At 37.6% G+C, this 24,269-nt stretch overlaps 1 protein-coding gene across 1 annotated transcript; it reads left to right on the top strand.

Annotated features, from left to right (window-relative positions):
- The first annotated feature begins 1,133 nt into the window (after positions 1-1,133).
- LOC103471516 (sodium bicarbonate transporter-like protein 11) lies at positions 1,134-20,275 on the top strand. Its single transcript, XM_008420565.1, has 20 exons — positions 1,134-1,333; positions 6,375-6,425; positions 7,229-7,324; positions 7,510-7,553; positions 8,402-8,621; positions 8,722-8,803; positions 8,945-9,068; positions 9,495-9,704; positions 11,631-11,715; positions 11,805-11,930; positions 12,018-12,131; positions 12,406-12,538; positions 12,813-12,886; positions 13,166-13,448; positions 15,494-15,600; positions 15,848-16,013; positions 16,191-16,364; positions 16,866-17,061; positions 18,542-18,711; positions 19,078-20,275. Exons 1-20 carry the CDS (start codon positions 1,297-1,299, stop codon positions 19,142-19,144), a joined length of 2,559 nt encoding a protein of 852 aa, XP_008418787.1. The 5' UTR covers positions 1,134-1,296; the 3' UTR covers positions 19,145-20,275.
- Positions 20,276-24,269: the final 3,994 nt, after the last annotated feature.

Here is a 24,269-nt window from a genome sequence, read left to right as displayed (position 1 = left end):
ATCAGAACATTTGTGAGAAACACTTCATGTTTCTTCACTGTTTTCAGAGTTGACAAATGAGTTATATCTACTGCTTCCAAGTATGCCAGTGTGTCAAAAGGCTTGAGTAAGCAACTTTATGTTTTTTAGTAACATTTTTTCTGCAGCAACCCCTGAAGGTCATTCTTAATGAGCATGTACCCAAACAAGAGATAAGTCTGATCTGCAGTTCTCACGTTAACAGGAAAACTCAGAGTGATGGAGTCATGCAGTGTGTTAAACAAACTACACTTGAAAGTCCTTTTTGCTGTTACGGACAATGTTTATTTGATGTAGCTTTTTGTGTCTGTGCACATTGCTATCAGAAAATTGAAAACCATATTAAGTCAAGGAGTTGCAGTGTTGCTCTTTACCGTTTTAGTTAAACAAACTGTCATTCTAAGCATAATATTAGCAGCTTCACTATCTGTTTATGGACAAAATGTATTTTTTAAACTGATTAATCCGACTGCTGATTGTCGGATTAATCAGCAGTCGGATCAAACCATCTAGGTTTGTGGCTCACCGGTGTGAAGTGTTGTAGCGGTATGAGATGTTGCTACAAAAAAAAAAATAAAAATGTACTAAATAATGTAGATGTATACCAAGATTGGTTTTCTTTTGAATCAGGTGGGCTGGCAAACATTGCTCAAACCATATTTGTTTACTTATCACTTTTCCGGCAACAGTTAACAGCTTGACAAACATATTGATGATTATTGAACTTACTGTCAGTTTTGAATGTGGGTTAAATGTCCAGGTGCGTGGACATTCTGTCTGCAGCAGCAAGGCATCCCTCCAAAACATTTGCTCATCATGCTAGTATCGTCAGGAATTTGCAACATTTTGCTAAAAATGTAGTAAGTTATGTCATTGGTGTACCACCACTGATACTAGCATTCATCTAATCCTCATGTGGTCCTAAAAGGAGACTCCTAACGTGACATCTGAATTCTTACAAAAAAAATAGATAGAAAAAAATTCCTGGCAGTCTTTAGAAATATGTTATTGAAATGCCGAGTATGAAAGGGAGAGAAAAAAAAAACACTTCTCATTCTCTATCTTTTTGTCTCTGCCCTCCCCTCCCATATGCTCCTGGAGGAGGTGCAGGGAGGTGACTTTACCCTCAGCGTCCAAGCCCATGATGTGTGTGTAGGTGTGTGCGCGTGCATGTGTGTGTGTGTGGGAAAAATATTAACTAAGAAACACTGGTGGATGAAGGGAAGAGAGATGATGGGTTGACTTTTGGAAAGCATCTTTATTGAAAGCCTGAAGAACATGAATTCCAAAAAAGTCCTCCATTTTGTTCCATCTGGTGAGTTCACAGGGGTTTTAACGGGGCGAGAAGGTCTTTTCATAATGCAACCTGAGCCAGCTGTGTCAAGTGTATGAGAAAGCCTGTTTACAGAACACAGCTTTTTGTCTGAGTGAGCTGTTAGTCTTCATTAAACAAAACTTTATGCATGGTATAAATTGTCAAAGAAATTGTAATTTCTCTTATTTGCTGTTTTTTTTTTGTTTTTTGTCTAGTTCAGTCCTAATTTAGAAATCCCTTTGTTACAAAGGACAAAAACGATGTTTTATTGCCAGGAGGGCATATGAGTCAATATTTACATCATAGCAATAAACAGCACTTCTATCAAGTTTAAAAAAAAAACAGGCAGGACCTAAATTTCCTTCTGTACAAATGCACTGCAACAGCTACAGAAAAAAAAGCAACTTTTAAATACTCGATTATTAGACTTTATATTTATTCCTAATAAAGCAGCACTTGAGCAAACTCTTTGTTCAGATTGTTTTATCTCTAAATGCCAGGCTGTAAATTTCCAATCTCTCGGCTGGAACAGGACGTTACGTTTCTTTCTTGTTTGTCTCCAAGAACTCTTAGTTGGAATGTGTCTGTGCTAGTCTGACCAAAGTGCACAAATAATTTATATGTCAGTCTTTCTGCTACTTTTTTAAAGCTCTAAAGTAGTAACCAGCTTAGTTTTTTTTTACTGGCCAAGGATTAGGAAGATTAACTGGCAGAAAATGTTATTATCTAGTGAATTCCAACTCTCATTTAGACAATTTCAAGACTAACATTGATGTGTGTATAATAGTTCAGCTTGGAAAAAAAAATCTAGTTTATTTACATTAAGCCTATATCAGTGCCATGCTTTGTTACTTGATTTTATGATCAGACATAAAGGCTATTTATAAGTCACCCCTGTAATTACTGAGAAATGGCTCCTTACAACCCATCTGTTGTACAAGGATTAGTGCCACATGTCAAATTAACCCCCTTGATGTCTAGTTTGGGGGAAAAAGGCACTCAGGTATGTTATTTAGCTGTTATACTGCATCTGATGTGTCACTGATTAAAGTTGGTCCAGCAGTCAATTTCATGGATTCAGATAAACACACATTAGTCTGTTCTTATCAGCTTCCTTTGAGGTGTTTAAGTGGAATGAGCTGCAGTTCCTGCTTCCTGGTATTTGTTTTATAGCCATAAAGCATGTGAATGTGTACATTGTGAAATTTTAAACTATTTCATGGTACATTAGAGGGACCTGAAATTTGAGTGCTGTCTTGAGTCAAGTTATTTTTAAATTATGGTTGGTTTCAGTATATTTAGGTTAATTTTAAGTAGTTATTTTTAGGCTTTGTTAAGTTGACCCAAAAGTTCTTGATCAGTCTCTCTTTTGCTCAGAGACCAAACAAGCATTCTTTTCTTTGTTTTTGCTCAAGGACATTCACTTTCCAGCCTCAGATAACAGAGAGTCTGTGAATAATAAAACAATCCTTATAAAGTGGGATTTTTTTGTTGAAGAAAATACCCTCAATAGAGACATCCAGTCTTGTTCAATAGCTTAGCAGGGTTACAGAATCTCAGATTTGAAGTTAAACAAACAGAAATCGATAACAGTGATTCCTTTTAGTTTGGTTATCTAGGTATGTATTTAATATATAGAAACTTCCGTTGCCCAAACTTCATATTTTATCAAGTCTGGTCAAATATCCAAATTTTTATACATAATCTTGTTGATAAACAGAAAACAAAAAAAGCACAGAAAACACGCCTCAATTTTCACACCTTAGATGGTGTGCAATATATTTCAAGATTATGACTAAGTGAGAAAACCTTTTTCAGTGTGAAGGGAATTATGACGTTTCGTTATTCTAACCAGAGGTGGTAATTATAGCTATGTATTATAGCTCAATACATACCTCAGGTTGTATTGAGTCACAGTTATGAAACAAGTAAAGGTATGAGTTTTTTTTTTTTTTATTCAATAGAAAGCAAAACTATTAGACATTTCTGACAACGTTTTTATTCAAGAAATCTGTTATAATAGTTCTCAAAAGTAGCCTGCACAGAATTGACCAGTTTCTATAGTTAATGGATTGATTATAAAACAAATCACTTGAAATTGATCAGTGCTGCTGTTTTGGAGCTTTTGAATAAGACCGTGCCAACATTTAGTAATAAAAAATGCTTTGAATCAGGTGTGCTGGATTCAAAGCATTTGGACCTGTTTTGATATATAAACAATCCAGCTCATCAGTTGTAATCAAATGCATAAAAAAGCACACATTAAGTTTTTGATGAACACCTGTTGAGATATAAATTTGACATAAAGGTCATTAGAAATAAAACAAATTATTATTATTATTATTATTATTATTATTATTATTATTATTATTATTATTATTATTATTATTATTATTATTATTATTATTATTACCTTTATGCACAGAATTGTGGCTGCATGTCTGGACTACTACGCCTCCCATGGTATTTGAGGCTCGTTGAAAGCTACAGGTTGCAAGATTCTGACTTTTGTCTTTTTGTATTCGTATCAGTGATGGTTACATTTGGCTTGGCTTTGTTTCAATTGAACAATGAAGTTCAATGTAAAATGAATTTATCTTATCATTATCAAAACAGTTGGATAAAAGTTTGCAGTTTGGTCTGCCTTCTTTCTCCAGCTACGCTGCAGCTGAATGAGACAGTTCAATGTAGCCAAACAGTAGACCAAGGGGTTAGGAGTCCTCTTTGTTTTGGGGTCACTTTTCAAAGTTTTGTGACAGAAGATTGAATTTAGTTTTGCATTTGTACAATTTTGAAACAATGCTATATTCCTTGGATGGACATGGGTCCCAAATCAAAAGGGCTGTATGGAAAATTATTGGTTCAGTATATGTATCGTTAACATCCTTAGATCTTAGTGTTAACCTTGATCCATTGTATGCATGGTTCAGGTGGCTCTTCATGGGGTAGCAAGGCAGATATTGGCACATTTTGGGTTCCTAAGTACCAACTGGGCTTTATTTAAACATCGTGCCAAACATCAGTGTGCTTTGTGGAAGATGTCCATCTTTTTTAAGACAACAGTTTATCCATATTGCAATGAAGACAATAGAACAGGCTAAACCATCTCATCAAAAACATAATATCACGTTTCTGATGACATGACCAGGAATTCACTATAGTATAGTAGTTACCAAAGCTCAATACAGCAGAACACATTTGGGATGTGGTTTTGCATATGAAACTGCATTGACTGTGTGATGATATCTTGCCTAGACAAAAATCTCTGAGAACTATTTATGATGCCTCAATGAATCTAAGCTATTACTTTTAAATTTGTGGCATCCGTTATGTAAATAGCCAAGAATCATGAACTGGGAAATAAGAATTTAAACCTTCTGGTATCAAGAGAAGAAAGTGCTGTGAAAACTTTAATAAACAAGGTCAAAGGAGCAGAGACCAGACTGTTTTGGTTTCTGCTTTCCACTGTGGAAAAAGTCACAGCTTAGCCATACTGTTCTGTCCCAAGACTGCATCATGTTTGCATTAGTGGGCCTGGTTCCCCGCAGACTCACTGGCAGAAGCTGGCAGGACAGCAGGTAAACAGAAACAATTTAATTTACTTCCTGCGCTCTCTTCTGACCAAACAACAGCAGGTAGAGGAGATAAAACTGTGATTTTCTAATTCTAATAGTCCTGCATATTTTCTTTTAAAGCCTAAATCCCACTTGTGTCTGCACAACAATTTAAAAGACATTATATTTCAATACCAATCTCTGCTGCATCTGACGTTGAGAGTATTAACGTTCAAGCTTTTGAGACAAGACTTAAAAGATCTCCAAAATCCTCTGCACAGCTAAGTTAGGGTCAAACTGCTTGTTGCAAAAGGGCCGTGGGTCCCCTGTTGTCTCCAGACTCCTGTGATGTGGAGGAGGCCTGGGAATGTTCTGTCTAATCAGATTTGAGATATAGCCTTGCTCCGAAGCCCCTGCAGCCAAACTCTGCCTGAGGCAAAAAAAAATAAAAAAATTAAAAAATCCCATCTGCACAGCTGCAGCAGCACCTTGAAGATACACGATCGCCCATACAAACACTGCACACAGCTGGCGTCAGGTTTTTGTTGTAACCAAATGTGACAGAATGTTGCTGTTTTCTTAGCCTCCCAAATATTTTCCTAACCCAAACCCACCACTCGCTTTTTAAGAAAATTTAAAGGTCAAGTTGTCACAGTGGGATGTAAATTATTCAGTGATCTCAGATGGTAATGGGTAATTAGTAAGCCTTTTAATGAAAATTTTTACTCTTGTGTGCAAGTTAGAGAAGGGTTGATATTTTTCTGGAGTCTGTGAACATGCTACTTTATCATTTTTAAGAGAGCACCCTTATTGTTGGTGATTTTAAGATTTCAACAGAGAGAAGATCATCCATCCCTACTGCAGTCAGATAAATTAAACAAATTTACTTGAAAATATTGCAATTACACTGTATTTAAGTTGCATTTTTTCACCAATCAAAATAACATAAGGAAAATAGAAAATGAGAAAATGATACCTGGAAGTCACTGGTCAGTTGCCAGCTTATACCCTACTATGTTTTCATGCTTTGCATAGTAAACTATAAAAAATAGATTGCTGGGACTGATGGTTCAGCGACTGGTCACTGAATGATCTGAGCTCTTTATGTCTGTAAAAAAAAACTACATACCTTTTAATAAAAGGTATTGTTAGCATGTATTGAAAAACTTTATATGAACAACAACTTTATCTGCCAACAGCAATGTTGCCAATTGTACCACATAAATATATATATATAAAAAAAGAAGTTCACTCTGAAAATGCATTCTAACATTTTGAGACAGGTGCTCAAACTTCTGGATGATTAACTTTTTTCATTATTCTCCTCTGCTTAGAGTTCATATGATTCTAGCCTTTCCATATCTGAGGTGCGGGACGGTGACTTTCCAGACAATACAAACAACAATAAAAATCTTTAATAAAAGAGACAGCCAGCTTGAAACTGAGCCTGAAGCTTTGTAAACATGTTTATTTTTTCACTTCCACAGAGGCTCCATCCACTGGGAGGTCTAAGAATGGATATGTTTTCCAGGAGATGGGTATGTAGCTGCATCCACTCATAACGTTTACCGAGACTGCATTTCTCAGCCTTGTCCGCCCCTCTTATGAACTCTATGTGCTCTACATTTCATCAAATATTATTTGAGGTATTTTCCTGTGGGATGATACATGCGTCAATATATTTAATTGGTTCTTTATGCTAATATCAAACTTTCTCTTTGCTCACTGATGGCCCATTTCACATCCTGCTGAGCACAGCCGGTCCATTCTCTGTGTGCTGGAAGGTTAATTAATCGGTGAAAAACAAGGCAGGTGATCTCTGAGTTAATGATGGGTTGAAGGAATAATCATTGCACAAAGTTGTGCTTGTGAAGGGTTAATTTTCTAATTCTGAGGCGGTTTCTCTTCCTCCCATAAAACCCGCAATCAAAAACCCATATTTATCTTCTATACATGAAGGAATTTACGAGAGGCTGCTGTTGTTATATTGCAGCATGTCTGGTTTGAGGGGGATTTTTTTATTGGGTCTCTCGCTCTCTCTCCCTCTTGCTGTTTTCTTGTCAACAGATGGCAAAGTGGAGGAAGGGCAGAATAAATTGTCCCTTACTGGAGATGCTGTTAATGTGGCTAGCATCCCATTGATTCAAAAGGCAGTTTTATCTCAGTGTGATCATAACACAGCAGCATCGGAGGCTCTCTAATGACATTTACAGCTACTTTTATGCGATTACCTGAGTTGAAAAACAAATTATTTGTGACAAAGCTGAAACTGCAGAGTGAGATGTGTTGCAAAGACTGAGACTTTGTTTTTGTGATTGAATTTTAATGTTTTGATCCGCAGAGCTGAAGGATGGAGAGAAGGACGATTCAGATCAGGACTCACCTACTATCATCACAGACAATGTTAATGAAAATGACATCCATCTCAGTGTTTCAGGTTTGTGCTTCGGGAAGACATGAAGATTCTTCTGAAAAGTCAACATTTATGAATTTAGCAACATAGATCAACTAAGACACTACAGAATAATTTTGCTTTACACGAGGCATTAAACTAAACTGGAAATTTGAGAAAAAGTTTGGATATGATGAATCTAAACATTTTGTTTACTTCTTTTCATACAGACGCTGAAGGTCCTGGATATGGACTTTTAAACACAACAAGAAAAGTAAGATTTTATTTCCCAGGGTTTTTAATTTTTTTATTTTTGAAAAACACAAAATAACTGCAAAACGGGAAACTTGTTAAATCTAACTTTAAGATTCCAAAAACACAACAAATTGCTTATACAAAAACTAAATAAAAACTTTGTATTGAAAAAGGCCTAAGAACATCCTGTAATTCAAAAGCTTGTAGAATAACCTGTAAGCAATAATACCTCTCTGTAGTCGTTTTTGTTTTGCATTGTTTTGGAAGAATTTCGATTCCTACTCATGTACAACATTGATTCAATGTGAATAATTTTTGAACTGATACATAAACCAGAAATCTGGAATGTAAAGAATGGCATAATTTATTTTTATTACAACAGAGCAGCTTGGAAAGACCAAGATCTCATTTTTTAAGTTATATAAGGTAAACAATATCAACAAAGAGCCAATAACATAATAAAGGCAGCTTGCTAGTAAACTTTTGCTATCACAAAATGATAATCAAGCAGGGTCAAATAATTAAAAGCAGCAAAATAGAGTCCACAAAAATATCAGCCATCAGTAGCATAAATGTGTGACTGTGTAAAAACCCAGGCGAGAAATAAGTTGAGGTATCTGAGAGAGATAGCTGCTATTTTATACCAGTTATTTTAACAAATTCAGGGTGACGTAAAGTGATTAGTAAAACAGGTTTTCAGTCTTCAATATTTCTGAGACATTTCTTGGAGGTACTGCAAATTATATCTCTTCTAGCTCTCAGGTAAAATTAAATGACTTGAGCTCAGTTTCTCGTATAAGGCCCATAAGATGACCAGTTTCCTTTCGCAGTTCCTAATCACATATATTCTGTTCTCCTTCCTATCAGTATGTAAAGCCCATGAACTTCCAAGAGGAAGTACGTGCCCACAGAGATCTGGACAGCTTCCTTTCTCAGGCAAGCATCCTTCTGGACGAAAAAGCTGCCACTCTGGACGAGGTTCTGAGGCGAATGATTGCTCACATGGTGGAGGACGGCCATGGCAGCTGTAACGTAGAAGAGGTGATGAACTCACTGTTCACAGATGCAGGAGGCAGAGATATTAACGGTGAGTGAGGAAGGGAAGTCTTCACAATTATTTTCTTGCAAAATAAAGATTAAAACCTTCATTGTCTTCTCTTGTCTTTTCATTTATTCTGCTTCTCCAGTTCACCTTCTGATGGAGACTATTCAGGGTGTGACTGCTACGTCAACTGGTATTCATTATCAGCAGTCTTGGCTTTGTATTCTGTGAGTTAAGCCGTAACAATGAACCTTCCTTACCATGTTAATGATCACAGAATTTCTACATTTTACCAGTTCTTTTTGGTGGCGTCAGATCATTCAGACTTGTCAGTTTTAAATGCTGAAGCGTCCCTGTTTTTTGTAAAGCTCCAATGTGAGAAACCTGCAGAGGCGTCATGTTTGTATTACCCGCCTGGAGAGGCCACAAAATTGGGGAGTCAACTGCTGCGAGGCCCGCTATGTTATCCTGATCCTCGCACCGCCTAGAACGGTAAAGCAAAAACTGAAAATACTTTGAGCATCCTTGGGAACTTTGTATGGACAAGCTTGAGCAAAAATGTTTTAATGATTCCAGGATTGATGAATTTGAGCAGGAACTATGGAACTATTATTTGAGCAAGTCTTTGGTTAGTTTTATATTTGAAACTTGTTGATGACTACAAAAAGTGTGGCTTAACATATAGGTTGCTAGGGGAAGTTGTATATTAGTGGAACTGTATGTTTATTTTGGAGCCTGTATGTATAATTTTGACCATGTGGATTGGAGAAAAACAACAAACTCAGATTTGAGCAGCCATTTTTGAAAAACAATTGAAGTTAAGGATGATATCTAGCAAAGTAGGTGAGATTGAAAAAGTGAATGTAAATAGAACACACTGCATCTGATAAATTCCTGTTTATGAACAATGTTTTGCAGAAAAGCACCAAGACAGCTGTCGAACTGGGTAGGACATTTGCCACAATGTTCTCTGACATTGACTTCAGGCAAAGGCTTCTGGAGACCAAAACTCAGGAGGAGTTCAAACAGGAGCTGGTCTCCCAGCGACACCGGCTCTCTGTAGCCAGCGAGAAGACAGTCATAGAGGAAGTGGAGGACTCAGACCCACGAAGAGGAAAAGCACTCCAGGTGTGTAGCAATAGACTCAAAGTACAGGCAGTTCTGTGTCTAATCAGTCTAGAATTTACTGACGTAGGAGACCATTTATACAACAGGGTGATAAATGAATCCCAAAACGCATTAACCAAAGGAACAAAAAGATGTCCGACAGAGCATCCTTATTGCATTTGCCCTAGTGTCTGCACTCTGTACTAACTTCTCAAACTCTCCAGATGTGGAGACCACCCTTGTGTTTTCTGGCTCTATCCAGGCATATAAAGATGTGGTGCAGTAAACTAGATGAGCCAAATTATCTGAGTATCCTGTTTGTACACTCTATTAGCCAGACTGGTAGAATGAGAAGCAGCTGGGCAACAGCACAAAAGAACTGGCAACAACTTCACTATGCTGACGGCAAAATGTCTGCAGCTCTGTGCAACGATAAACTACTTCATTATATGCAGTTTTTAAATTTGGAGGAAATGTTTGTGTTAAGCAGGGGAAGAAGAAGAAGGAACACCCAAAGACTGAAGGGAGAGAACATACTGGTCTGGGTTGTAAAAAGGCTGCAGCTCCCAGCAGGCTGTTGATGTGACTGGGCTGAAAACAGCTACACTTTGGATTGTAGCCGTCAAGCTGCCTTTTAATCTGTGATTTAACTCCAGCATTGTAAACTACAAACCTAACAAAATAATCTGGTACATTTGTTTATATGGTCATTTTGTACATGGTACACAAAATTTAAACACCTTATTTAGCAAGCATATGGGAAAATGTTATTTCATTTCCAAATATGGAGCATATACTCAAATAATTCTGTCCTCTCTTGCTGATCAACCACAACATTTCCTGACCTAATGTCTACATTTCATCATAGCATTGAAGGAAATCGCCCACCTTTTGATTGATTTAGCATTTTATTACCCAAAGAAAAGGTGGATTTACAGTATATTTCCTTGATAATTGAATCATAAACTATCTCAACTTTTTTAAAATAATGTTGCAAACATCCTTCAAAGTCTTGGTCAAATTGTTTGCTTGATTAGGAATACTCTGAAGACAGATGTTAAGGATCCAAATCCTGTATGTTGTCTTTCCTGATGCACACCGTGTCAACAACAAGCAGTATTGTAAGCTTTCCCTCTCTTCAAAAGATACATCCATGTTTCAGGTTTGGAGAAAATTTTAAAAATGTCAGCATTTGTTCTAATTTTTTCTGTGCTCGTCAAAGTTTTATCTTGCTCTTGTGGATGTTGAAAATAAATGTGAGTATGGTTTCCAAATTGTTATGAAGCTAAAGCAGTACTTTTGACCAAGGAATGTTGTCTGTTTTTAATTCCTAGCCAGTGAAACACAAGAAAACACTTTGTTTTGTTTTTGATTCAGGAGACAGAAACTTATTCCAGGTAATATTAATGATCTTATACACACTGGACCAGATAATAAAATATTTACTTCACTGAATTGCTGCTAGTTTTACCAAGTGGGTTTAAAATGTTCTGGTGTTACACTTAATCAATATTGAATAGATGGATGTGAAAATGTTCAGTCAAAAATGTTTGTAAAACATTGAAAAGAAAAAAAACCGGTCTTTTATTATAATCATAACCATACCGGAAACTTTGTAGAAACAAGCATATATCTGACTTGTTACGAAATGTTTCTGTGATCTTTTTCAAGATCTCACTGTTTAAGTTTAGCTGAACAAATTATTGAATTGAGTTTGTCCAGGAAAGAGAAATAGCTAAACACAGAGGCACAGGGCCGGTTGTACTTTCCATGGGAAAGAAATGTGAAAAGTAGACAAAGATAATGGCAGCAATAGATCTGTCTGTGGCTTAACTGCAGGAAAGAAACATAGCTACACACAGAAGCACTGGGCCAGAGGTACTTTGTATAGTAAGGAAAAACAAAAGGCTTTAAATTGCTGACTATATTCTGCTCTGTGTCTCATAGTGCAGAGATTTCTTCAGAGCCGGTAGAGGTGTTTATGATGACCTTCGTCGGAGACTGCCTCTTTATCCTTCAGACTTCACAGACGGTATGCCAATGTTGTAAAGTGTTCTGCTTTTTTTTTTTTTGATAATTTTGTGTTCGAGGTTTTTACATCTTTGTTTACCCAATTAACAGGTATAACAGGGAAGGATCGCTGTTTACTGAAATATACCACCACAGCCATCTTCCTCTACATTGCCATTCTCCTGCCTGCAATCGCTTTTGGTTCTCTGAATGATGAAAGCACAAGAGGGGAAATAGGTATTGACTTTGTCTTTGTTATTATCTGATACAGCACTAATTTTATGTATCACATTTCAAAATGTTGGTTGTTTTTTGCATGGATAGATGTTCAGAAGACCATTGTTGGCCAAAGCATTGGAGGAGTGATCTACTCTCTGTTTGCTGGTTCCCCTCTGGTCATTCCTCTCACCACTGCACCACTGGCCATTTTCATCAGCGGTGTGTATTGTTTGGTAATTTTTGAAAAAAACCTAGAAGTGGACTTAATTTTTACTAGTTATTTTTATTAATTTATTTTTCATTAAACCAACAGAAAAACAAAACATTCCAGTTTGCACACACAAACATACATAGAAAGGCTGAGACACTGCTATGAAGAACAGATAATTACATATTTTTCCAAGTAGTTTTACAGAAAAAAAACTTTTCTGAATTTGAAAGAAAAAAATATTTATGAGTTGGTGCTTGTGTGTCTTGTATGTATAATTCATAGTCATCAGGGGTATCTGTGATGACTACGACCTCGACTTTGATGCTTTCTACGCCTGCATCGGCTTATGGAACTGCTTCTTCCTTATCCTCGGGGGCTTATTCAATGTCAGCCTGATGATGAAACTCTTCAAACGGTGAATACACAACATGACTCCTTTTCTCCTTACAGACTCTGATTTGTAACACATTAAAAGAAGCATTGACCCACGGAGCCACTTACTGAAGTGAAATCAATAAGAAGAAAAAGTTTTATTTGTTACAAAGTTGTGGCTTCACCAGCATTAATCAGTGTTTTTTGTTGGTGTATCTTCTGGTAGGTTGCCTTGAATAGGTTGTTATGTCTGTGTTTTTATAAATAAAACCATAAAACATGACTTGTTATTCTTTTTTCTTGTTCTTATCTCACAGCTCAACAGAAGAGGTCATTGCTTTGTTCATCTCCATAGCTTTTGTTGGGGATGCAGTGAAAGGCACTGTCAAAAGTAAGTCTAGAAAAGATCGGGATACGTTGGCCATTCTGTGAATCAGTCCATTACAGATGATGTTGACTAGCAAACATGGTTAATCACAAGTCTTCTGAGGTATTGAAAAATACTGATATGTGTGACTGCTCACATAAAATGTGAAAAATATTTTTACGGTTGATTGGAAAACAAGTAACGAGGAACGCTCCTTCAAACAAAAATTAAAAATAATAATAATCAGGTTTGTATGGCAGTTTCCCAAATATTCTTACTAACCTTTCCCACCCTTCCCCACAGTTTTTGAACACTTCTACCATGGGCCAACGTTGGCAACCACAAACAAAACTGTGGTGCTTCAGCAGATAAATGAGATTCTAGATGGGATTGAGAACCAAACAACCTCCAAGCTGGAGCATAAAATTGGGACGAACATGTCACTGTTTGAATATCCGGAAGAGAAAACGTTAGTCTTCCTGCCGGAGACACTGGTGGAAAGCACAAGAGAAAGGCCCATCCTCTGTCTGCTGCTCATGTTGGGGACTTTGTGGCTGGGTTACGCACTCTACCTCATCAAGAGGAGGTACAGTTCCACCACACACTGGGTCATACTACCTATGTTATCCATTGATACCGTCTCCTCCAACTTTGAATAATATCTTTTGAAATTTCGCATTTTGAGGCCTTGTTGCTCCACCTGGCTTGTACTTTGCTCAGAACAAACTTAATTTGAATAATGTTTCAGTATTGTCTTTGTCAGCCAAACATAATACAATTTGATCACCAAATAAGCCATGTTTGCATTGATTCTTTGAACATACCAATAATTTCTGGATTGTGACACCCTAAACTTATCAAAATTCTTTATATTTAGTAAATGTTAGAATGAGAGAAAAAAAAATTAAGCATTTTCTTTAAATACAAAAGTTTAATTCCTTAGCATTTGTTTAGATTGGATTTTGAACTGTATGTTCTGGGCATCCTTCCACAAACTTCTTCCAAAATGGATGTTTTGGTCCAGTCCTCCTGACAGAACTGAGTCAGATTTGTAGGCTACCTTCACCTTTTTGCCTCTGCCCTGAAAATTAGTGATTTTGGGCTTTGTTACTAAAATATTGACTTCAGAGTCCTTAAACCTTAGAAATTATTTGGCGGAATGCTTAGGATCACTGTCCATCTTATAGACCATTTTTTGCCAATGTCAAAAATTGGTGACATGGGCACCAATATTGAAGCCATCTTAGCCGTTACTGGCCCATAAAGTTGTTGTTCTTCCAAATTTTAACATTCTCAGCATGGTCAGCCAATTCAGTTTTAGTTTCATCAGATGTCTCCAAAAATTAAGGTTTTGATTTTGGAGTTATGGCTTCTTCTTTGATGAATGGCAGTTCAGCTCATATCAGCATACGACTCGTATTACTGTGGATAATAACAGTCTCTTAGGTTCAGCCAGCATTTTGGAAAGGTTTTTTTCTTTGCCTTTCTCCTCCATGAGTGGTATTATTTCTGAATGTCAGAATTGCAAAAATAAATCATAAAAGACAAGGTGAGCATCTACAACCTGTTGTGAAAGGCATTTTAAACAATGCCTGAAAGACCAAACTGCATTCTCTGGAGCAGTGTTTCTCTGCTGTCCTTCATGTTTCAATGTAACTCTTCTCCAGCACGCCTGATTCAAATAATAGCATTAATTCAAATAATAGCATTACCTCCTGCATGCTATCAAGTGCTGAAGAAATCTATTAATCATACTTATTTAAGTAACGTGCATATGAAAGGAGCAAACCCTAAAACATGCAGGATAGTGGGCCCTGAAGTAACTGGGTTGAGAATAGTGCTCTAGAGTCAGTGCAGATATTGCTCTTGAATAAATATTAACGATATAAGGTATTAATGTTAAAACAGGGCGCACCGCCCCTTAAATGCCTCCTAAGTAAAGGCAATATTTCATTCGTGTTGCATCAGTTTAGGCTGGCATGAGAAGAGGAGGGGGCATTTCATCAGCTCTCACTTTCAGTTCAAAGCATCTCAACGATCTCTTTTTGCTCACGTCAGGATGGTAAATAGTCAATTTTTTTTATTCTAGCTTCCTTTTAAATAACGATCTAAAGCAACTTGAAGAATCATCATAGAGTTAAATAAATTCAGCATTCACTAAAACATTAGGCCTGCAAGTTTCCTTTCCAACTCTCCATCTGGGGAGTTTGAAGAGCATCTGTTATGCCATTACTCTGGCACCATTAAGTTATTAGCCACATTTACACATTTGTTCTGTCAGCAGGAAGTCTTAGTGACAAATTACTTTGCATTTGTACTAAAATAGATTTTTGTGACAAACATGAGTAAAAAAAAGTCACATTTCATAATGCAGGTGGGAAGCAACAAGATATTTATGGATTTTAACTATTTTCCTGTAAAATAAAACTTGAAAAAGATTCACATTACCGACATGGAAATGTTATGTTCATAACTTTTGGTGCCAGCCATGACTTGACGTGTTTTGTTATTGCTTTCATCCTAAAAGAGTGAGTACAGCAGCAACCAGTGCGAGTACCATGCAGTCTCGTAAAACAGACTGCATAAAAGTTGTAGAAAGTTGTACTATGTGATGCTTTATTCCCCATGCAGCCAGTACCTGAATGGTAAAATCAGAGAGGTGGTGTCTGACTGTGCCTTGCCTATCTCCGTGGTGATATTCTCCTTCATTGGCTCCTATCTTTTCATTGACATACAGCGTGAGTACGGAGCCGTCAAATCAAAGCATTGATAGAAGATTACCCTAGAGGTTTATACATGCAACCTTGGCACATAACACCTTTTGTGATTCAACGCTTCTGTGGCTTTTAATGTATTCAAAAGACAAGAATATTAATGTTCCCTAAACAACACCTGCATGCAAGAAAGGATCCAAATTTTAATTTCACGTTTTGTCCTGACTTGTTTGTGCTGTGCTTGTTTGTAATATATTTCCTCTCTTATAAGTTCCTGTATTCAGTGTCCACGATGGTCCAATCTTCAAGTACCCTGCATTTGAAAAGCTGACCGGACTGACTTCACTTGCTGCGGTCGGACTTGGTTTCCTCCTTGCACTGCTAATCTTTATTGACCAGAACATCGTCATCTCACTTACACATGTACCGGAACATAAGTAAGGCTCCAGTTTGATGTTTGAATACAGGAGCAAGACAAGAAAGTATGACAGAAATTATGTCCGATCCTTTTTCTCTGTAATAGCTTCTGAATTAGAACAGAGGTACTCCTCCTTCTGCACTTGCAAACAAGTTGGAGCTTTATGTGTGTATGTGTGTATGCACATTTTCACCAGGTTGTTAAAAGGCACGGCGTTCCACTGGGACTTAATGCTGACTGGCTTCATCAACATCCTCATGTCCTGTCTGGGGTTGCCATGGATGCACGCTGCCTTTCCTCATTCCTCCCTACACGCCCGTCAGCTTGCCAAAGTAGAACAACACATAGAGAACGGACATGTCTACACAACGTGAGTAAAGTTAAAACAAGGTCCCCCCAAAAATCTAAATGGTCCAAAACCTTTTCTCACTATCCAAGGAAGACATGTAACACTTCTGTTGGATTTTTAGCACACTGAAACATCCAGAGATTATAAGTATTTGCAATTATATGAAAAAATGAAGCAGAGTTTGGACATTATTGGTTTAAGGTTTTGCTCTTGGAGAAAGCTGCAGCTCTCCATTAGCCTCATGTTTTTGTAGGGTCTAGCACTTGAGGATTGGAGTTGCCAGACCGCTGGCAAACAATACAGCAGGGCACCAACCTAACCTCTATAACTGCACATGAAATTAAGCAATACAAACTCCTTTCAATCTTGAACGTTTAAACTTCCTACTATGTAGGACACGTCAGCCAACCACTATAGTTCACTTAATTGCTTAGCTGCTAAAAATAAACTACATTCTTATCAAGATGAGCATCAGTACTTTGATAAAAACTGGTTCTTTTTGCTCCATTTCTGTCCGTGTAGGATTGTTAATGTCAAAGAGACTCGTCTAACCTCACTAGCAGCGAACATCCTGATTGGCCTGTCTGCATTCATGCTACCTTTCCCTCTTCAGTGGATCCCCAAACCCGTCCTCTACGGCCTCTTCCTTTACATTGCAGCCACCTCACTCGATGGAAATCAAATGGTAGATCGCATGACCTTGTTGATAAAGGAGCAGGTGAGCAGAAATAACTTGGTCATTCATTTACATCCTGCTGTGACCTTAATTACAATGATGACAAATACTGGGATTCAAAAATAGTGCATAGAAAAGAAATGGCAAAACAAGAATATGTCATTATAGATTTTTGTTAAACTATGAAGATATCAAAGACCTTAGACAAAAATAAAGGAGGATTATATTTTCTGGTTATAATAATAACGATAATGTAATAAATACAGGAAACATTACCGTAATACAATTGTGTTCTGTGTGCCAGATTATCTTGCTATAACGAAGACTTCTCCTTTTCTCGATCCATTTCGAATTTGTGAAATAACAGAATTATTGTTAGATAGGGTCAGCAGCAGTTTTCATATGGGTAATGTGGTTCATTGCCCAGGGCAGCACAACCTTGGTGAGATTTTTTTTTATTTATTTTTTTAACAAATCAGCCATTGGTGCTCCAAAGTAATTTTATCCTTCTTATTTGCATCTCTCCAGTGCTCTGCATGGCATAGTCACTGTAATAAATTTTAATTAAACTACAAATGGCTGAAGTTGGTATGTGATTTAAAGCTTTTGAATTAGGCACAGAAGAACTACTAAAATCTTATTTCTGATACAGAATAGTCACGTGACTTGCTAAAGTTACAAAAAAAAATTGCCTTTCCTTTCAAAGATGGCAACATTTGTAATCTTCCATCCATCCATTTTCTTTACACCCTTGTCCCAAGTGGGCTCAGGAGGGTTGCTGGTGCCTATCTCCAGCAAACGTTCCGGGCGAGAAGCGGGGTTCACCCTGGACAGGTCGCCAGTCAGTCGCAGGGCACATTTGCAATCTTTTACAGATTCAGAAAACCTGTCTTTCACGTCATTTGTTTTTCATTAATGATGGTTTTTACCTGACTATCTACCTGGATGAGCACCTTCCATTTCTGTCACTGACACTAAACAGAAAGGCCTCCTGAACCAATCATATTCCAGGAAATACTCTTGCATGTATGGTGGGAAAAGTATTGTGGCGCCCCAGTGTGGTAAAAGTCTGCATCTAAATCTCAGCAGCAAACAAGATGCACCTACACCAGGGGCAACTGTAGCCCTCCAGTCCAACTGCCCTGCAACTTTTAGGTGCATCTTTGCTCCAATACTATGTAATGAAAAGGCTGAATTATCTCCTCTGCAGGTAAACAAGTTCTGATTGAGGTGTGTTAGAGAAGGAATGCATCTAAACGTTGCAGGGACTTGAGGACTGGAGATGCAGGCCCCTGGCCTACACAACACCAAACTAGCCTAGTACTCTACTAAGCTGCACATTAAATTATTCATTACAAAACTTTGGGGCACAAATGAGAGAAAAAAAAAATAATTTCAAAACTTCAACCTGTTTGCCAGGGCGCATCAGTTCTAATTCCACCCTGGGCTACTGCCATTACATTGAACTCCATCCAATTTAATACAGTATATTAACTGTATGATCCTCTTCCCATCTGTCTAGACGTCTTACCCTCCGACCCACTACATACGCCGTGTGCCTCAGAGAAAAGTGCACTACTTCACAGCAGTGCAGATGATCCAGCTGATCATCTTGTGTGCATTTGGGATGTATCCTCTGCCCTACATGAAGATGGTGTTTCCTCTGCTCATGATCCTCCTGGTCCCCGTCAGGTGAGACATTCACAGCCAGCAGGGGGCAGAGTGGCTCTAAAAAGCCTAAGGTTCAGTGTCAGAAGATTCAGTTTGAGCAATGCTCTGATTTTACTCCTGAAATATGACTCAGAATTACTTTGACTGTGGAGTTTACATATTTATAACAGTTATTAAATATATAATAAGTTTATGTACACACACAAGTTTATATACTCATTTTTTTTATCTCAGACTTAATCTCTACATCTCCCAACTTGTAAAAGAAGAAATTACTCAGAAAAAAAATAGTGTTACATCTTTTGTGGTTTCAATAAGTTGCCTTCATGATCATATGTTTCAAATAAGAAAAAAATCCATTTAACGTGTTGTGTTTTTTGATCTCAGGATCAGCTTGCTTCCTCGAATGATTGATGCCAAGTATCTGGAAATCATGGATTCCCAGTACATGTAGGACAGCTGAGCAACCTTGTGAAAAGATGGAAGACAGAAGGGAACAGACAGACAAGATTTAGTCACCAATGTACCCACGCGATTTCACCTGAAGCACCTACTAGTGACAGGGTCTCCACTTCTTTTCCATAAACCTCACTGTAACTCTAACTGGCTTCAATATGAAGCATTTCTGCAGTTTAGTGTCAATACACATACACACAGATAAACATTTATGTTTGTCACTTTTTAAATAAGTAAAAATGTTAGTTGTTTTATTCAGATCTATTTTTAAATGAGGGTCACTTCTGTTTTAATGTTTTAATTCACATGCTGATGAGGTGACTTCACTGCAAGCAATTTGACAGAACAAACCATTTTAACACTTAAAAATGATCACCTCTTTTAAGCAGATGTTCATTTAGTTATGAAGCTTTTATTCTGATTAATCACATGATGTATTATACGCTGTCATGGCTGTGACAAGTTGTTTTTTCATTTAAATATTGGAGGGTCGAATGAAAAAACTTTTAACCCAACTGGTTTAACACAATTTGCCACAGTAAATTTATATTTTTCAAAGAGAAATATGCACAGAACTTTTTTTTGGGGGGGCAATTCAAGTCTGAAAATACAAAACCATCCCACTGCAGGGCTCTTATAGTTTGGTGGAGGACTGCTGCGAGTGTTTTGATTTGAAAAGGACACCAATAGATGGCAGTGGAGGATCACACCTCATATATTCAAATTCCACTTTTTGCATGTGCGTGTGGGTGTGTGGGTGTGCGCGTGCGTGTGTGTGTGTGTGTGTATCATCCATTGTAATACAAAGAAAATGATATAACCATGGCAGCCTTCATCTTGTAAAAGAAATGGTGATAATGAAGTTATGACCACCCAGTTATTAAGCATGAGTGGTTTCCAAATGTCACCAGGTTTATATGATCAGACATCTAATTTGTTTCATGTGTTTGTTTTCCTGCACAGCCACTTTTCTAATCCAACACCTGCATTATTCGTCTGTTTTCATCAAAACTTTCATTAATACTTCAACGTTGTCAAAGCAGCTGCTGTTTTCTATTCTGTCTGTACTCAGTGCTTTCCATGTAGAAATGTGTGTTTGATGTGAACTTACAATAAAATTCAAAGCATTCACATTCACAAGGTGTCCACTATAAACAACATGAGACAATAAAGTGGCTATTAAAACAATCAGAGAGAGCAGGAAGTAAGGGTTTTAATTCAAAGGATTAATTTGCTTAAAGAAAAATACCCTGCGTTGCATAATTTTTTTTTTCATGCATCAAAAGGTAAAATGCCAAACAAATAAGAAAACCTATAAAATTCTAACATTCAAAAACTAAAGAAACTATTACTGTTTGAAAATTAATTAGAATGTGATCTGAATTGAGGAAGAGAAAACTGAATTGGAAAAAAAAGGAGATCCACAATATCAAAACACAACATGTTTCAAGAAGCTGGAATGTTGTATAGAAATAAAAACGACATTTCTATACAACAATTTGGCTTATTCTCATCAGGGAAGCAAGTCAGAAGTATAAACAGGTTAGTTTTGTACACAAAGACATAAAGCCACATGATGATACTTTTTGATACAGCAAAAATCAAACACGCCTTTGGCAAAATTAGATTTAATAAGTTTGCTTACAATGAGCAATAAGAAAGAAATTCTTTAATGCTACGGAAAACACAAAAGAAGTTAATCTGTTTTTGTCTGCATTTTATTTTACTTTAAAAAATTTCATGTCATTTTCTCTGAATGTTTTGATACCTACTTGGTGATAAGCTCCTAGTCTCTAGGGTTAGAAGGCCTCCTTGTTGTCCCCATTTGCTTTAAGAGGGGTGAAAAGGTGTTCCTGCATGGAGTTTGAACATTCTCTCTGGATTTTCACCAAATACTCTAACTTCATCTTTCAGAACAGCAGCTTTATTATAAGCTTGTTTAGTGATTTCGCTTTGCTAGATTGCCCTTTGGTGTGAATATGCACATGTCTGGTTTGTTGTGGTGTCTGTCTCAGTGCTGCCTTGTGATGGACCACTGAATGCCTTTTCCCAATTTCCAATAGGGAACCATGCAGGCCTGCAATCCTGACAAGAAATAAGCTGATATGGAAAGTGGGTGAATTTTCTTGCTGTACTGCTGAAATAAACATTTGATGTAAAAATTAATAATAATTGAAGTTCTTGAAGCTCAAGCACTTGCAAAAAGCATGAATGTGAATGTGTTGAATCCATATATTTCTCTACAGTTTTTAGTAGCATGTTTTACGAAACAATTTTTAATAGTTAATATATTAAAATACCTCGGGGTACTTTGCCCCTGAACCATGTCCACATCCCCTGCAGAGGGAAAAAAATGTAAATAATTTCAGTGAACTTGTTTTGCACAGAAGAATTTCTTCCTGCATCCAAATAAAAGGGACTGTTTAAACAGGAAGCCTTTACGGTTGAAATCACACCATGATGACCTTCATGTGTAGCTCTTAAGTCTCAGTCGAACAGCAATGTGAACCATTTTCAGGAACGAGAGGAGAAATCCAGACAATCCTGCCATGGCTTCACTGAGATTGGTTCTCTAAAGGGATTTGAATCCCATGAGGAAAAACGAGGCACAGATGATGCTACTGTCACCACCAGGATGCATTAACCTCTTGGCCACCATAGAGATCCTGTCAATTAATTTGCCTTCACAGCAATCTTAAGTTTCATTTGTCTGACAACTATATGGAACACCTCAGCCTTATCTGAGATCTCTGCTGAATAAATTGTGTTTTTGTCTGGGCAGGTAGTGCCCAGCATCTTCATTAGTCCTTTCCTGCACATTTCTAATGGCCTTTAGGTACCCGTATTGCCTTGTCTACCTGTCGTCTCCTGCACATTAAGGAGGTGTCACCAGCAGAGCCTGTGTGACCCTGGTAGCCTCTCAAGTCAGAGAAATTCCAACGTTCCTTTAGACTGCCTCCCTCCGACACCAGTCAGCTCAGCCCGACGGTGCAGGACAGCTGGAGAAAATGAGCCTCCCTCTCCCAGACACATAAAGAATAGCAGCTCATAATTATTAACTTGCATGAGTCCATAGAATCTATCTTTCTTACCAAAATGACAAATCATTTTATCATGATTCAAAATGTGAACCAGCTTCACAGTAGAAAAAAACAGAAACTGTATTTGGATTCTATGCAAGATAATGCAATGTATTCCTTGTGATTATTTGCTTTTTGCAAACTGAGGTAAAGTTCCATGACTTACTTGGATCACTGGCCAGTTGAGTGGTCCAATTTGAGACAAGCCTCATCTATCAGACAAACAGTTTGCAATTTACTGCAGTTTATCTTTGTCGTAAGCACTGTCCTGATCTGCAAAATAACCCCAAATAGTCACCTTTCTGAAACGATGCTTAAACATATACGAGAACGAGAGGTTCACATTTGAAATATTATCTGCATAAAAAAGATGAAAGCTTGCACAACTACATTTTTTTTTCAATGCAACTCAGCAAATTTATGACTTGCACTGTTTCTTTCCAACAGAAAGACATTCTCCTTATCTATTTGTATTGCTTTGAACATTAGCATTTAGTATTTTACCTGTCAATTCTTAAAATCAGTCATATGAAGACCAAGGTACTCCCCTCAAAGAGCAGAATATCATGTCTAAAAGGTTGTGTGTTCAAAAAACACACAACTTGTCCTTTAATCATACTAGAGAACACACAAAGCGATACAGGCTTACTTGTGTGAGAGTTTGTCTGCATGTCTTAAACAAAGACGGCATCAGAAGGAAACGCTCTTTTCGTCTGAGTATGTGTGAAGAAGGCACCCCACAGAGAAGACAAAACAGAGCAGACTATTTTTGCTGTATTTTTTTTACACCGTATAACATAACTTAGCCTATTTTCAGAATCACAGATGGTGAACTTGCTTGGTTGTTTTAAATACTCAGCAATATTACGTGGAGTTTGCTAATTCTTAAGCTTTGATGTTGATAAGGTGACACTTTTGTATCCCTTCTTTGGTCAGCAGCCTCTGAGCTTAACACAGTCAAGAATGGGACAGCACAAAAAGGACTTTCACACACAAATTAGCAAAGGCATTCTCACACATGCTCCCCCCTCCAATATTCACACTTCTGCTTGCACTTCATTTTTATTACGCTCGCGCTTAATTCTTCAATGTTCTCCTTCAGTCTGGTGAGGAGAGGAAGCCTTTGCAAGGCAGGACTTATATACTTGTTGAGCCGACGAAAATCAAAATGGCTAAGGTGACAGCAAAGACACATATCTACTGCACGAGCTGTTGTAGCTAACACATAGGATCTCGCGTTAATAAGTAGGCTGTTCAAGCCAAGCGCAGATGTCAGGATGAATTATCATCATGCAAGTCTGTCTGGTGTATCATTACTGACAATGGAGCTGTGACTTCTCATATGCAGCCGGAGCAGGAGAGGCCCGCTTTTAGTTCAATATGGGCCAAAGAACACTTTGAACAGGAAAAGAAACCACCCAACATATACAAAAGTATAGTTGCACTCTGCAAAACAGCAGTTAGGTATTTAAAACCTAATGTAAATAAAAAGAAAAAAAACTATAAACCTGAATATTAAAGTAAGGACTTAGATATATTTTAAAGTCAGGCTTCAAGGGATACTGATGCCTGATAAGATCAAGCTGCTTAGTGAAGAAAATTCTGACTTCATAAAACCCTCCACTGACAGCATGAGGCGACCTCGACAAGACGGTGTGCATGAATAAGCTCATCAGTGAGTTGTGGAAATGGGGATGCGTGATATAATTAGAAAGCAATAACAGCAGAAGGACAGAAGCTGAGACACACTAAGGAAGCAAAGACCTCCTGGTTCTCAGAGGAGCAGTCGAGACCTCAAAGGTTAGCACTAACAAGATATTGACCACAGGGAAGGTCAGGGGCTTCAGTGCTTTGTGCTGAATCAGGACAAAGCACTGCAGCTACTGTCCATGACCTCTATGATGAGTGACATGCAAGATGGAGCCAGTGCTGCAATGTGTTTAGCAAAAAATATCACTATTAGTGGCTGTGGCATGTACTCTAATCAGAAACTCTCTACTATACAATAACCAGACATAACATAACAACATCTGACAGATAAAT

Source organism: Poecilia reticulata, linkage group LG10, assembly GCF_000633615.1.
Source record: "Poecilia reticulata strain Guanapo linkage group LG10, Guppy_female_1.0+MT, whole genome shotgun sequence".
NCBI classification, from domain to species: domain Eukaryota; kingdom Metazoa; phylum Chordata; class Actinopteri; order Cyprinodontiformes; family Poeciliidae; genus Poecilia; species Poecilia reticulata.
Note: the sequence above shows the minus strand (reverse complement) of the source record. Positions and strands in the feature narration are given on the sequence as shown.

Bases quoted from the DNA above. Each gene is read 5' to 3' on its own strand.
- LOC103471516 (XM_008420565.1), top strand. From the start codon at position 1,297: ATGAATTCCAAAAAAGTCCTCCATTTTGTTCCATCTG. The intron at 9,069-9,494 runs GTAAAGCAAAAA...AATGTTTTGCAG, and splicing joins TCCTCGCACCGCCTAGAACG to AAAAGCACCAAGACAGCTGT. The intron at 18,712-19,077 runs GTGAGACATTCA...TTTTGATCTCAG, and splicing joins ATCCTCCTGGTCCCCGTCAG to GATCAGCTTGCTTCCTCGAA.